We start from the raw sequence: 16,221 nt of genomic DNA, 5'->3' as shown, positions 1-16,221 counted from the left end.
CACAAAATCACCCTGGAGGACTGCGCGGAGACCTACCGCACAGGTACCACGTGGTGCCTGCACAGATGTCACGTGGGGCCTGTACAGGTGTCACGTGGGGTCTGTACAGGTACCACGTGGAGCCTGTACAGGTGTCACGTGGAGCCTGTACAGGTGTCACGTGGGGTCTGTACAGGTGTCACGTGGGGTCTGCACAGGTGTCATGTGGGGCCTGTACAGGTGTCACGTGGTGCCTGCACAGGTGTCACGTGGGGCCTGTACAGGTGTCACGTGGGGTCTGTACAGGTATCACGTGGAGCCTGTACAGGTGTCACGTGGAGCCTGTACAGGTGTCACGTGGGGTCTGTACAGGTGTCACGTGGGGTCTGCACAGGTGTCATGGGGCCTGTACAGGTGTCACGTGGGGTCTGTACAGGTACCACGTGGGGCCTGTACAGGTGTCACGTGGGGTCTGTACAGGTTGTCACGTGGGGTCTGCACAGGTGTCACGTGGGGCCTGCACATGGTGTCACGTGGAACCTGTACAGGTACCACGTGGGTGGTCAGCAGACGTTGACTACCTCGCCTGGTACGCAGGAGGTCGTGGGTTCAATCCCAGACACTGAGAGATGTTGACTACCTCGCCTGATACGCAGGAGGTCGTGGGTTTCAATCCCAGACACTGAGAGATGTTGACTACCTCGCCTGGTACGCAGGAGTGTCGGGGTTCTATCCCACACACTGAGAGATGTTGACTACCTCGCCTGGTACGCAGGAGGTCGGTGGGTTCAATCCAGATACTGAGAGAGTTGACTACCCTCGCCTGGTACACAGGAGGTCGTGGTTCAATCCCAGACACTGAGAGACGTTGACTACCTCGCCTGGTGCGCAGGAAGTCTGGGTTCAATCCCAGACACTGAGAGATGTTGACTACCTCGCCTGGTACACAGGAGGTCGGGTTCAATCCCAGACACTGAGAGATGTTGACTACCTCTCGCCTGGTGCGCAGGAGGTCTGTGGGTTCGAGCCCGACCCTGCCGATGCTGTAGATTTGGAGTCTGTGTTTCTCTCTATCACTCATCGTCATCATCGCGGTGGCTCGGAGATGTTAACTTCCTCACTCATACACCCACCCACCTATCCACTCACTCACCCAACTCCCTCACACACCCACTCACTCAATCATTCATCCACCCACCCACTACTCACTCACTCACCCCTAAAACCCACCCACTCAACTCAACCACCGACTCACCCACCCACTCACTCAACCACCCCCCCACCCACCCACCCACTCACTCACCCGCTCACCCACCCACCCACTCACCCACCCCTCACCCCCCACCCGTCACTCACCCACCCACCGCCCCACCCACCCACCCACCCACTCAATCACCACCCATCCACCTGCTCACCCACCCCACCCACTCACCACCAACTCACCCACCAACCTGCTCACCCACTCACTTAACCACCACACACCACCCCACCCACTCACCCACCCACCCGCTCACCCACAACCCCCCTACCCACCCACCTAAACTCACCCATCCACCCCACTCACCCACCCACTCAACCACCCACCCACCTACTCACCCACCCACCAACAACTTACCCATCCACCCACCCACTCACCCACCCACTCATCCACCCCACCCCACTCACCCACCCACTCACCCACCCAACTCACCCACCCACTCACCCACCCACTCAACCCCACTCACTCACTCACTCACTTACCCACCCACCCACTCACCCACCCACCCGCTCACTCACCAACCCCCCCATCCACCCACCCACTCACCACCCGCTCACCAACCCCCCCATCCACCCACCCACCCACCCGCTCACCAACCCCCCCATACACCAACTCAACCCACCCACCCTCTCACCCACTCACCGCCCACTCACCCACCCACTCACCCTACCGCAGGCATGTTCCCGTGCCTGAAAGCGACGTTCACGCTGAGCCGGCAGATGGGCTACTACGTGACGCAGCTCTACGTGCCCAGCCTACTGCTCGTCATGGTCTCGTGGCTCTCGTTCTGGATCAACAAGGAGCCGGCCCCGGCACGCGTCGGCATCGGCACCAGCACCATCCTCCGCATGATCACCAAGAGCACGGGCTCGCGAGCCATGCTGCCCAAGGTGCGTGGTGGTGGATGTGGTGGAAGTGGAAGTGGTGGTGGTGATGGTGGTGGAGGTGGAGGTGGTGGAGGTGGTGGAAGTGGTGGTGGTGGAGGTGGTGGAGGTGGTGGAAGTGGAAGTGGTGGTGGTGATGGTGGTGGTGGTGGAATTGGAAGTGGTGATGGTGGTGTAGGTGGTGGTGGTGGAGGTGGTGGAGGTGGTGGAAGTGATGGAGGTGGTGGAGGTGGTGGAGGTGGTGGTGATGATGGTGGTGGTTGTGTAAGTGGAGGTGGTGGTGATGGTGGTGGTGATGGTGGTGGTGGTAGAAGTGGAGGTGAAGGTGGTGATGGTGGTGGAGGTGGTGGTGGAGGTGGTGGAGGTGGTGGAAGTGGTGGAGGTAGTGGAGGTGGTGGAGGTGGTGGTGATGATGGTGGTGGTTGTGTAAGTGGAGGTGGTGGTGATGGTGGTGGTGATGGTGGTGGTGGTAGAAGTGGAGGTGAAGGTGGTGATGGTGGTGGAGGTGGTGGTGGAGGTGGTGGAGGTGGTGGAAGTGGTGGAGGTGGTGGAGGTGGTGGTGATGATGGTAGTGGTGGTGGTGGAGGTGGTGGAGGTGATGGAAGTGGTAGAGGTGGTGGAGGTGGTGGTGATGATAGTGGTGGAGGTGGTGTAATTGGAGGTGGTGGTGGAGGTGGTGGTTGGCGTGGTGGTGGTGGTGATGGTGGGCGTGGTGGTGGAGGTGGTGGTGGAGATGGTGGGCGTGGTGGTGGAGGTGGAGGTGGTGGTGTAATTGGAGGTGGTGGTGGAGGTGGTGGTGTAAGTGGAGGTGGTGGTGATGGTGGTGGTGGTGATGGCGGAGGTGGTGGTGGTGGTGGTGGAGGTGGTGATGGTGGTGGTGGTGGTGGTGGAGGTGGTGGTGATGTCCGGCAAAAAACAACCCCCTACCTCTTCGCTGGTGCCGGACGACAACGCTGTGGTGGGCAGTGCCATGGGGGAGAGGGTCAATTCCAATTGGCCTTTCCCTTCAGGGCATTTGTAGCCACCACAGCGGCCAAATGGGGGCTGTAGATGGGTGCGAGGGGCAGGTTAACCCCACCACCTTCAATTGATTACCACAAATACTACGCCAAAAATATCTAATTAAGCTTGTGCTGGAAGCCTCGGAGGGACAGGCATCTATGACGTCTCCTTGATGAACCCCATTTGGTAGAGCCAAGAGACTTAATCCTTACCCTCGGGGCTCCTCGAGAAACAACAAAAAAAACTGCGGGTGGCCACGTGGAATGTTTGAATGCTCACTGCGGAGGAGAGGCTGCCACTCCTAGATCTCTGTGGCATTTAGGAGGTCCGGTGGAACGGCACTGGCTCCTGCCACCATGAGAAGTGGACAGTCCTCTACTCAGGGCAGGAGACTTCTAAACAACAGGGAGTGGCTCTTCTTTTGAACAAAAGAATGAAGGGGGCGTGGGAGTGTGGTGGTGAGGTGTGGGAAGCTCTAAGCCCCAGGCTACTTTGGGCTCGCCTTCCCATCAACCAGAGGCGAGGAGTGGGGGTTGTTGTTACTTATTCCTCCACAGAAGACGAACATCCGTGGAGGGATGCAGGCAAGGCTGATAAGTCAGATCCCTTCTGTGATCTCTTGTCACAGGTGCTGGCTAAAGTGGCCCCTCGGGATAGAGTCATCTTGTTGGGCGACTTCAATGCCCGAGTTGGTCATGATGCTGGAACCTGGTCTGGAGTGATTGGAAGGCATGGGCCAGATCAGCTCAATAATAACGACAGGAGGCCCATGGGCTTGTAATTACCAACACGCTGTTCCGGCACACAACATCATGGATGCATGCCGGGTTCAAGCAAGAACATCTGCTGGACTACATAGCGATGGAACAGCGGATGCGGGCCCATGTCCTTGGCACCAGGACCTACCGTGGAGCTGATCTGCCCACTGACCATCGACTAGTCATCTGTAAGATGCGCCTGCCATTCCTCCACTCTGGTGGTGGGTGTACACCCAGGACCCCATTCAAACCCTTAGTGGCATGGTCTCAGCTAGCTGATTGAAGTTGCAAGCGAGAATTTCATCATCGCTTGCAGCTGGGGTTGACATCGTTCTCCACTTCTCCTGATGTCGAGGGGAAGTGGTGATGATGGCGGTGATGATGGTGGTAGAGGTGGTCCTGGTGATCGTGATGGTGGTGGTGATTGTGGTGACGATGGTGATGGTGGTGACGATGGTGGTGGTGATTATGAATTTCATGATGGTCGTGGCGACGACGATGGGCTTGAGCGGCACGATAGGGATCCAACTTCCGGCAACAGCCTTGAGCTCCTTCTCAGGGCCCCCTCTTTTACTCCCAGCGTCGCCTAGCTCCGCCCCCGGACACGCCCCCTTTCTGGAACCTTCTGGCGGGTTCCCGGGGCTTGCCGATGGGCCCCTTCTGTGACCTTTCCCCTTCTCATCAGTTTAACACGTTTAAAAGCTTTCGTGACTGCAGGGATTCATCTTCTTGGTTCTTTCGGTAAAGTCACGTAGAAGGGAAGTAATAAAATAATAAAAATAAAACATAATAAAATAAAATATTATATTATTTTATTATTATTATATTATTTTATTATGTTTTATTTTTATTATTTTATTACTTCCCTTCTACGTGACTTTACCGAAAGAACCAAGAAGTTTAGCACGTGTGAGGCTTTCGCGACCAATATTATTCATAATAAACGTTTTTGGGTTGGATCGCGTTATTTATAAATGTGTCGTAACCCTCCACCACCCGACACGGCCAATCAGCAAAAAATGTGTCACGTTGACAAAATAATAAATAGTTCACTACTTTAGCCCACCGGTGTGTTGAAGAGTGAATCCACAACATTTACAATTTTTGAGTTGTACGACGTTTCGCTGGTAATTACATCCAGCATCATCGTGTCGATTGTGGCCTGCTGACGTGAGTACTGCCGTAAACCGCAGTTACCCTTTGTCGCCAGCCGCTGGCACTATGCCACTACACTCGTAACTATTTGGCGTTTTGTCTACGTGACAAATCCCTTACTAATTGGCTGCATCGGGTGGTGGAGGGTTGCCACGCAACATTTATACTTACGCGATCTGACCCAGAAAACTTTTCTTACGAATACTAAAAATCGTATTCTTAGGTTTTTTCGGTAAAGTCACGTAGGTAAAAAATCAAAATTAATAAAAGTAAAATAAAATAAAATACAAACACAGACATAATTTTAACCGTGATGATGGTTACAAACTGAGTAATCATTGGAAAGATGTGATTAACCATGCAAAAAAGATTTAACTACACTTATTTGGACCATCTTATTTGACAGACAACTATTACAGGTTATTGATAGACAGCCAGGCTTGTTTTACCATGTTTAGTTGTTTCTTTTTTCACACTATTGTTATGTAAGCCAGGCTTAGTCACAAACCGTACCTCTCCATAACAAAGGCTCAGCCTCTTAAGCCTCACCTTACCATATGAATAAAAAGTGTGCCGTACTTGGGCCTTCCCCTCTCCAACCATTATATATACGGAGTGGTAGCTCTTGTAACCTCTCATTTACTTGATACAGCTGTCGTGGCTGTGACGGTTCCACCTGAAGACGGAAGCTTGTGTTGTCTCCGAAACGTCGTGATTTTATTTTATTAACTTTTATTAATTTAGATTTTTTTTTACCTACGTGACTTTACCGAAAAAACCTAAGAATATGAATACTTGCAGTCACGAAAGCTTCAAATCTAGAACTAAAAATCGTTTAGTTTCGGTGATGCGAAGGCTACAGGGCGGGAGGAGGGAGGGGGGTAAGGAAGGGGGTGGTGGGGGGTTGGGAGTGGGGGATACCCTTTCTTCCTTGGCGTGAAGGTGACGTACACGACCGCGATGGACGTGTGGATGGACACGTGCCTCATCTTCCTCATCGCCGTGCTGGTGGAGTACGCGCTGGTCCAGGCCACGGCGCGCAGGTTCAGGGACCCCAAGGTCATCAAGAACAGCAAGGTGACGTCCGGGGCCGGGGGGAGGTGGGGGGTGCGGGGAACTCATTCGTTCGTTCGTTCATTCGGTCGTCCAAACCGCCAAGCGGATTTCTTTTTTTACGAAAATGAACCTCCTGAAGGTACTGGATCCTCACGCTTCATGGCGCTGGACGTCGGCTCTCCGGCATGACGGACAAGTGTGGCCGGGCAGGGGGGGGGGGGGCGGTTGAAATGCCGGTAGGCCGTGCTACCGCTGGTTGTTCTCTGCAGTGCGAGGCCTGGTAGAATCAGGCTCTCTCAGGGCATTGTTGAAATGCCGGTAGGCCGTGCTATCGCTGGGATGTTCCCCGCAGTGCAAGGCCCGGTAGAATCAGGCTCTGTAAGGATATTGTTGAAATGCCGGTAGGCCGTGCTATTGCTGGGTTGTTCCCCGCAGCGCAAGGCCCGGTAGAATCAGGCTCTGTCAGGACATTGTTGAAATGCCGGTAGGCCGTACTATCGCTGGGTTGTTCCCCGCAGCGCAAGGCCCGGTAGAATCAGGCTCTGTCAGGACATTGTTGAAATGCCGGTAAGCCGTGCTATCGCTGGGATGTTCCCCGCAGTGCAAGGCCCGGTAGAATCAGTCTCTGTAAGGGCGTTGTTGAAATGCCGGTAGGCCGTACTACCGCTGGGTTGTTCCCCACAGCTCAAGGCCCGGTAGAATCAGGCTCTGTAAGGACATTGTCGAAATGCCGGTAGGCCGTGCTACCGCTGGGATGTTCCCCGCAGTGCAAGGCCCGGTAGAATCAGGCTCTGTAAGGATATTGTTGAAATGCCGGTAGGCCGTGCTACCGCTGGGATGTTCCCCGCAGTGCAAGGCCCGGTAGAATCAGGCTCTGTCAGGACATTGTTGAAATGCCGGTAGGCCGTACGATCGCTGGGTTGTTCCCCGCAGTGCTAGGCCCGGTAGAATCAGGCCGTGATCCGTTACTGGTGCAGCCCTTTGATTTTAAGGCCCACCCGACATATCGATTTGAAGTGCCTCATAGATATGTTTGTGCACGTGGTATCATTCAAAAAATGTTAAAAATGTAGAGATTCTCGTTTTTTTTCGTTTGACAGAGCGTTAAACAGCAGATACAATTCATGCGAGAACCACTGGGTTCTGTCTTTGATTCTTTTAAAGATATTTCGGATTCAAGCGGTTTTGAACGAAAACAATCCGCATTTTAAGATGTTCAAATCTGAATAATTCGAAAAAGGTAAAGGATAGGAGAGCTCCCCTCCGTAGACTATGAAGTTGATTCGATTTTTGTTCTTTCTAATAAAAAAAACGGAACGGAATCTTTAAACTCAGCAGTTTCTGATGGGAGTACGTCTTCAAATATAAGAAGTTGAATCAAGTCGTCAACGCATTTTTTGGGGGGGGAAAATACACATTTTTTGGAGTAGTTGTTGGTGTCTGAGCGTAGATCAAAAAGTGTAACAAACAAGCAAGTATAACCCGTAAAAAAAAAGTTTTTGACTATAAATCCTTTATATGCGTGGCGGCTAGAGTCCTCTCGTCCTCTGGCTTGAGATGGCTGCCACCTATGGGTCAGATGATTGCATTGCACCATTAAGCAATTGGTAATGAAACATAATATTTTTGTCCTAAAAAGTGTAAAATTTTGGGGAAAAAATTTCACGAACATTAATTGTCACGCACAACGAGTCTGTGTGCAAAATGCCAGCTCGATTGGATCACGGGAAGTGGGTTAAAAAACGACCGAAAGATTTGCACGGTCCTAAGCAAGCAAGCAAGCGAACTTAATATGAAGGATTCGAAAAATCACATCAGGTTCATGAATTCGATTTATTGAAAACTTTGCCGAGCGAAGACAGCCTTCATTGATCCGGTGACCAAAAATAAACACAACATCACAAATAACCCCAGAGAACAGCGAGAGAAACCCCTTCGCCCTATAGAAACGAGAGAAGCGACAAGACCGAGAGAGATAAATAAAAATAAAACACGAGCTGGGAAATTTGAAATTTTCACGATTTCCGCTCCAAAAAAACCGTGACCATCCTTCCCCCTCCTCCTTCTCCTCCTGCTGATCCCACCCCCGTGGCCGCAGGAGTCTATGTCCGACCTTGAGGAGCGCTACCTCCGGCAGGCGGTGATGGTGGACGTGAAGGCGCGTTTCGTGTTCCCCGCGGCGTTCCTCGCCTTCAACGCCGTCTACTGGGTCACCTGCGTGGTGGGACTCAAGTTCCTGCAGTGAAGACGCGGCACAGGAGACCGCAGAGACACCGCAGAGACACCGCGACCACAACCACAAAGACATCGTCACCACAACCACAGAGACACCACAACTACAACCACACAGACACCACAACTAGAGAGACATCACAACCACAGAGACACCGTGACCACAGAGACACCGCAACTACAGAGACACCGCACTGATGACCACACAGACACCACAACCACAACCGCACAAACACCACAACCACACCCACACAGACACCACAACCACACCCACACAGACACCACAATGACAACCACTACCACAACCACTACCACAACCACTACCACACAGACACCACAACCACTACCACACAGACACCACAACCACAACCACAGAGACACCACAACCACACAAACACCACAACCACTACCACACAGACACCACAACCACTACCACAACCACAGAGCAGAGGTGGGACAAAGTCATTGTTATGCAAGTCCAAGTCGAGTCTGAAGTCATCAAATTCATGACTCGAGTCTGACTCGAGTCCAAGTCACATGACTCGAGTCCACACCTCTGCCACAGAGACACCACTACCACACAGACACCACAACCACACCACCACCACAACCACAGAGACACCACAACCACACAAACACCACAACCACTACCACAACACACCGATATGACTGACCAACGCATCACATTTGCTCGTCGATGCCCCGACTTTCTCTCTCGCGTTTTAGTCGCCGGTCTCTCTGCTCGTTGTTGTGAGTGTCACTCCACTGCGTTCAACTGACCAGTAGCCTCAAGGTGCACCAAGCCTGGTACTGTACAGTAGCGTTCTGCACGAGCCTCCTCCTCCTCCGTAGAGTTCATCTCTGCTCTAGCTTGTGCCACTCACTCACTCACCCACTCACTCACCACTCACTCACCCACTCACTCACTCACCCACTCACTCACCCACTCACTCACCACTCACTCACCCACTCACTCACTCACTCACCCACTCGCCACTCACTCACTCACTCACCCACTCACTCACTCACCCACTCGCCACTCACTCACTCACCACTCACTCACTCATTCACTCACCCACTCACCACTCACCACCACTCACCACGCTGTCACTGATGGCCGCCCACGAGTCTCTCCAGGCCACCCCACTCACTCACTCACCCACTCACCCACTCACTCACTCACTAACTCACCCACTCACCCATCAGCTCCATCACTTCTCTAGCCCGTGCCACTTACTCACCCACTCACCCATCAGCTCCATCTCTCCTCTAGCCCGTGCTACTCACCCACTCACCCATCTGCTCCATCACGTCTCCAGCCCGTGCCACTCACTCACTCCCCCACTCACTCACTCACCCACTCACCCACTCACTCACCCACTCACTCACCCACTCACGCACCCACTCACCACTCACTCACTCACTTACTCATCCATCAGCTCCATTTCTTCTCTAGCCCGTGCCACTCACTCACCCACTCATCCATCAGCTCCATCTCTTCTCTAGCCCGTGCCACTCACTCACTCACCCACTCACCCACTCATCACTAACTCACTCACTCACCCATCAGCTCCATCTCTTCTCTAGCACGTGCCACTCACCCACCCACCCACCCACTCACCCATCAGCTCCATCTCTTCTCTAGCCCGTGCCACTCACTCACTCACCCACTCACTCACTCACTCACCCACTCACCCACTCACCCACTCACTCACGCACCAACTCACTCACTAACTCACTCACTCACCCATCAGCTCCATCTCTTCTCTAGCACGTGCCACTCACTCACTCACCCACTCACTCACTCACTCACCCACTCACCCACTCACTCACCCACTCACCACTCACTCACTCACTCACCCATCAGCTCCATCTCTTCTCTAGCACTTGCCACTCACCCACCCACCCACTCATCCATCAGCTCCATCTCTTCTCTAGCACGTGCCACTCACTCACTCACTCACCCACTCACCCCCTCACCCACTCACTCACCCACTCACTCACTCACTCACTCACCCATCAGCTCCATCTCTTCTCTAGCCCGTGCCACTCACCCACCCACCCACTCATCCATCAGCTCCATCTCTTCTCTAGCCCGTGCCACTCACTCACACACCCACTCACTCACTCACCACTCACCACTCACTTACTCACTCACTCACCCACTCACTCACCGGTCACTCACTCACCCACTCACTCACCCACTCACTCACTCACCTACTCACGCACCCACTCACCACTCACTCACTTACTCACCCATCAGCTCCATCTCTTCTCTAGCCCGTGCCACTCACTCACTCACTCACCCACTCACTCACTCACCCACTCACTCACCTACCCACTCACTCGCTCACCACTCACTCACCCACTCACTCACTCACTCACCCACTCACTCACTCACTCACCACTCACTCACTTACTCACTCACCCACTCACCACTCACCCACTCACCCACTCACCCACTCACTCACCCACTCACCCACTCACCCACTCACTCACCCACTCACTCACCAACTCACCCACTCACCCACTCACTCATCCACTCACTCACCCACTCACCACTCATTCACTCACTCACCCACTCACTCACCAACCCACCACTCACTCACTCACCCACTCACTCACTCACTCGCTCACTCACTCGCTCACTCACTCACCAACTCACCACTCACTCACTCACCCACTCACTCACCCACTCACTCGCTCACCATCTCACCACTCACTCACTCACCCACTCACTCACTCACTCACCCACTCACTCACTCACTCACCCACTCACTCACTCACCAACTCACCACTCACTCACTCACTCACCCACTTACTCACCCACTCAATCAGCAACTCACCACTCACTCACTCACCCACTCACTCACCCACTCACTCACCACCACTCACTCGCTCACTCACTCGCTCACTCACTCACCAACTCACTCACTCACCCACTCAACACTTACTCACCCACTCACTCACCCACTCACTCACTTACTCACCCACTCACCACTCACTCACCCACTCACTCACTCACTCACCCACTCACTCACTCACTCACCCACTCACTCACTAACCCACTCACTCAGAGAGAGAGACGCAGAATCCAAATATACAGCAGCAAGCTTTGTAAGGGTCAGGATAAAACCCACGACCTCCTGTGTACCAGGCGAGGTAGTTAACATCTCTTGGCCACCGTCCTGATGATGAGAGAGAGAGACACGCAGACTCCAAATATACAGGAGGTATCGTCAGGGTTACGGGATCCAACCCACGACCTCCTGTGTACCAGGCGTGGTAGGGAATATATCCTGGCCACCGTGATGGTGATGAGAGGGAGAGACACGCAGACTCCAAATATACAGCAGCAGCAACAGGCATCGTCAGGATCACGGGATCGAATCCAAGACCTCCTGTGTACCAGGAGAGGTGGTTAACATATCCTGGCCACCGTGATGATGATGATGATGAGAGACACGCAGACTCCAAATATACAGCAGCAGCAGTCATCGTTAGGATCACGGGATCGAATCCAAGACCTCCTGTGTACCAGGAGAGGTAGTCAACATATCCTGGCCACCGTGATGGTGATGAGAGGGAGAGACACGCAGACTCCAAATATACAGCAGCAGGCATCGTCAGGATCACGGGACCGAACCCATGACGTCCTGTATACCAGGCGAGGTAGTCAACATCTCTCAGTGTCTGGGATTGAACCCACGACCTCCTGTGTACCAGGCGAGGTAGTCAACATCTCTCAGGGTCTGGGATTGAACCCACGACTTCCTACGTACCAGGCGAGGTAGTCAACATCTCTCAGGGTCTGGGATTGAACCCACGACTTCCTACGTACCAGGCGAGGTAGTCAACATCTCTCAGGGTCTGGGATTGAACCCACGACCTCCTGTGTACCAGGCGAGGTAGTCAACATCTCTCAGGGTCTGGGATTGAACCCACGACTTCCTACGTACCAGGCGAGGTAGTCAACATCTCTCAGGGTCTGGGATTGAACCCACGACCTCCTGCGTACCAGGGGAGGTAGTCAACATCTCTCAGGGTCTGGGATTGAACCCACGACCTCCTGCGTACCAGGCGAGGTAGTCAACATCTCTCAGGGTCTGGGATTGAACCCACGACTTCCTACGTACCAGGCGAGGTAGTCAACATCTCTCAGGGTCTGGGATTGAACCCACGACCTCCTGCGTACCAGGGGAGGTAGTCAACATCTCTCAGTGTCTGGGATTGAACCCACGACCTCCTGCGAACCAGGCGAGGTAGTCAACATCTCTCAGGGTCTGGCATTGAACCCACGACCTCCTGCGTACCAGGCGAGGTAGCCAACATCTCTTGGGGTCTGGGATCGAACCCACGACCTCCTGTGTACTAGGCGAGGTAGTCAACATCTCTCAGGGTCTGGGATTGAACCTACGACCACCTGCGTACCAGGCGAGGTAGTCAACATCTCTCAGGGTCTGGGATCGAACCCACGACCTCCTGCGTACCAGGCGAGGTAGTCAACATCTCTCAGTGTCTGGGATCGAACCCACGACCTCCTGTGTAGCAGGCGAGGTAGTCAACATCTCTCAGTGTCTGGGATAGATCCCACGACCTCCTGCGTACCAGGCGAGGTAGTCAACATCTCTCAGGGTCTGGCATTGAACCTACGACCTCCTGCGTACCAGGCGAGGTAGTCAACATCTCTCAGTGTCTGGGATTGAACCCACGACCTCCTGCGTACCAGGCGAGGTAGTCAACATCTCTCAGTGTCTGGGATTGAACCCACGACCTCCTGCGTACCAGGCGAGGTAGTCAACATCTCTCAGGGTCTGGCATTGAACCTACGACCTCCTGCGTACCAGGCGAGGTAGTCAACATCTCATAGCCCACCTGTGGCGCCCGTACACACACAGGATCAGCAGATACCCGCTCATAGGGGTCACGCGCACGGATCGTTGTGCCAGGATGGCTCTGATTGCAATGCGGGAGGTCGCGTTCCACGCCGCGGTGTTTTTCTCCGCTTTTCACTCAGACAGCATCAACAACAACATCATCATCAATGTCATCATCATCATCATCAATGTCATCATCATCGTCATCCTGAACGACATCATCGTCGAGTGCAGTCGCTGTGAGACGCTTATACAACGAAGGTCACCCCGATCGAGCGTCAACAGGCTGTTTGTTGCACGTGTGTGCGTGTGTACGTGTGTGTATGTGTGTGTATGTATGTGTGTGTATGTGTGTGTGGGGAGCATCTTCGCCGGTTGGAAACATTTAGGCTGGCCTGCCTACGATCCATCCTGGGTTTAACCTGCAGGCTGGATTGTGTGAGGAGCTCACAACTCCTTGAAAGATCTAGTCAAAGTCCCATCGGTGAGCTCCTCCGGCAGGCAAGGCTGAGTTGGCTGGGTCATGTAGCCCGCATGCCCAGCCACCGCATGCCTAAACAGCTTTTGTTTGACCGGATCGAGGGGGCTAAACGGGCGCAGCACGGGCTGGAGAAGAGATGGAGTGATGTGGTACAGGAGGACGTGGAGCTGAGTGGACTTGCCGATGACTGGTACCAGCCTTCATAGGTGCTCGCTAACAGCACTTGCCCCTACAGTCTGTTAAGGCTATACGGGGGATCTTTGTCTTTGTATGTGTGTGTGGGGAGCGGTAGTGTAGCGGTGAGCGCTACGCTGCACTACTACGAACCTGGCGATCCCGAGTTCGATTCCCGCTCACGGCCAACACCAGCCGACGATTACACTGGTCAACACACTTTTGTGGCATAAGGTATTCCAACGATTTGAAGGTAATTTTGTGGGGTGCTGATTCCAAATCTGGCATCAGTTTTGGTCTATCACATCAGGTTTTTGAGATGTCAAATATTGCATTTTCAATAAAAACTGCGGAAGAAAAATATTAAATAAACGTGAATATCTACATAAAAATTATATTTTAAACACACTATTCTAAAAATACAGCACCGTATTTTAACACTAAAGCAGTCACTGACTCGCAACAACTTGCAATCATAAGCGACAGAGTTAATTTCGGGTAAAATCAATGAAAATGGGGTATGCCGACAGCATAAAAATGAGATGTGATAGAGCAAATCTGAGATCAGATTTGGAATCAGCACCCTGAAATTAGTCTAAAACAGCTGCAAAAGTCCAGGCCGAATTTTTTTTTTGTTGACCATTGTTATCTGAACTGGATCCTGGGCATTGGCGGCTCGTAACATTGCCGCGAGGTGGAGCTGTTGTGAGTGACCTCTGAAAAGTCCGTGTTCTAATTGAGAAATCTACACTATGGGAACCTCATTTGCCAGTAAAAATATGATCATTGCTTTTTTTACCCTTCTATCTGGCAACAAAACTGACACCTTTTTACAAGAAGTCATGTTTGCATAGACCACAATACCTGCAGTCATAATACAAACAAAAAACACAACTCTGATAATGTATGTGCACTGTCCTTGAAGTTGATTGGTCCACACCGAGACAGCTTTCCTTAGAGCCTAGTCTCACATGGTGTTGGACCAGATGACGCCAAAAGGCGCACAACTTAAAGACAATGCACCATCAGTTTCAGTTTTGTTGCCAGATAGAAGGGTAAAAAAAAACAATTATCTAATTGAGAAAGACAAAAAATCATCCATCGTGTTGTTGGCCTTTCCGTGAAAGCGATACGGCCTTCCGTAAACCACACGAAGGAAAGCAACGGGAGCATTCAAAATGCTGTCCCCATGACCATCAATTCCACATCACACACTACGCCCCTTGATTCTAGACTTGAAGCTTTCGTGACTGCAAGGAATCATATTCTTAGGTGTTTTCGGTAAAGTCACGCAGGTAAAACATCAAAATTAATAAAAATAATAAAATAAAATAAAGATCACGACGTTTCGGAGGCCTCCGAAACGTCGTGATCTTTATTTTATTTTATTATTTTTATTAATTTTATTATAATTTTATTCTTTTTATTTTTTATTAATTTTGATGTTTTACCTACGTGACTTTACCGAAAACACCTAAGAATACGCCCCTTGACACTGCCGTTTGACCCGGCCACGTTTGGCACGGCACAGCCTCGCTGTTACAGTCCCGGCCGCCTTTGTCTCGCTAGTAGCGATGTTTTGCACACATCGCTACCAGGTGCTCATTTGAGGCCTAAGTCGACCTAGGAGAGGCCCAGGACCGGTTTAGATAATCGTCGCTGATATGGTGTTGGCCGTGAGCGGGAATGGAACTCGGGTGGTTGGGTTTGTAGCGCAGCGTAGCGCTAACCACGACACCCACCGCTCCCCATTACATACATACACGCACATGTACACACACATACATACACACATACACGCACACGTACACACACGCATACACACTGTCACATACACACATATACACACACGTACACACACATACCCACATACACACACATACACACGTATACACACACGTACACACACATGTACACACGTACACACACATATGTACACAACAACAACAACCGCCACTCGCCACTAAGTGGCGGTGACGTCACCACGGCGCTTGTGCCAGGCTATGTGCATGCACATACACACACATACACACCCATACACACACATACACACACGTACACACACACGTACATACATACACACAACATAAGCACACACATACACACACATACACACACGTACACACACACGTACATACATACACACACATAAGCACACACATACACACACATACACACACGTACACACACACGTACATACACACACATAGCACACACATACACACACATACACACACGTACACACACACGTACATACACACACATAAGCACACACATACACACACATACACACACGTACACACACACACGTACATACACACACATAAGCACACACATACACACACATAGACAGATACAACAACAA

At 52.1% G+C, this 16,221-nt stretch overlaps 1 protein-coding gene across 1 annotated transcript; it reads left to right on the top strand.

Moving 5' to 3' along the window:
* Nucleotides 1–3: 3 nt before the first annotated feature.
* On the top strand, nt 4–8,374 carry LOC133339576 (glycine receptor subunit alphaZ1-like; the record flags this gene model as incomplete). The annotated part of the gene is made up of 4 exons (XM_061547687.1): nt 4–43; nt 1,913–2,127; nt 5,979–6,113; nt 8,191–8,374. Coding segments are annotated over 4 exons (537 nt in total), but the record flags the coding sequence as incomplete, so codon positions are not given.
* Nucleotides 8,375–16,221: the final 7,847 nt, after the last annotated feature.

This window comes from Lethenteron reissneri, unplaced genomic scaffold, assembly GCF_015708825.2.
Source record: "Lethenteron reissneri isolate LAM-NWPU_2019-01 unplaced genomic scaffold, ASM1570882v1 scaffold_1915, whole genome shotgun sequence".
Lineage (NCBI taxonomy): Eukaryota > Metazoa > Chordata > Hyperoartia > Petromyzontiformes > Petromyzontidae > Lethenteron > Lethenteron reissneri.
The sequence above is the reverse complement of the archived record's forward strand: the minus strand, read 5'-3'. Positions and strand labels throughout refer to the sequence as shown.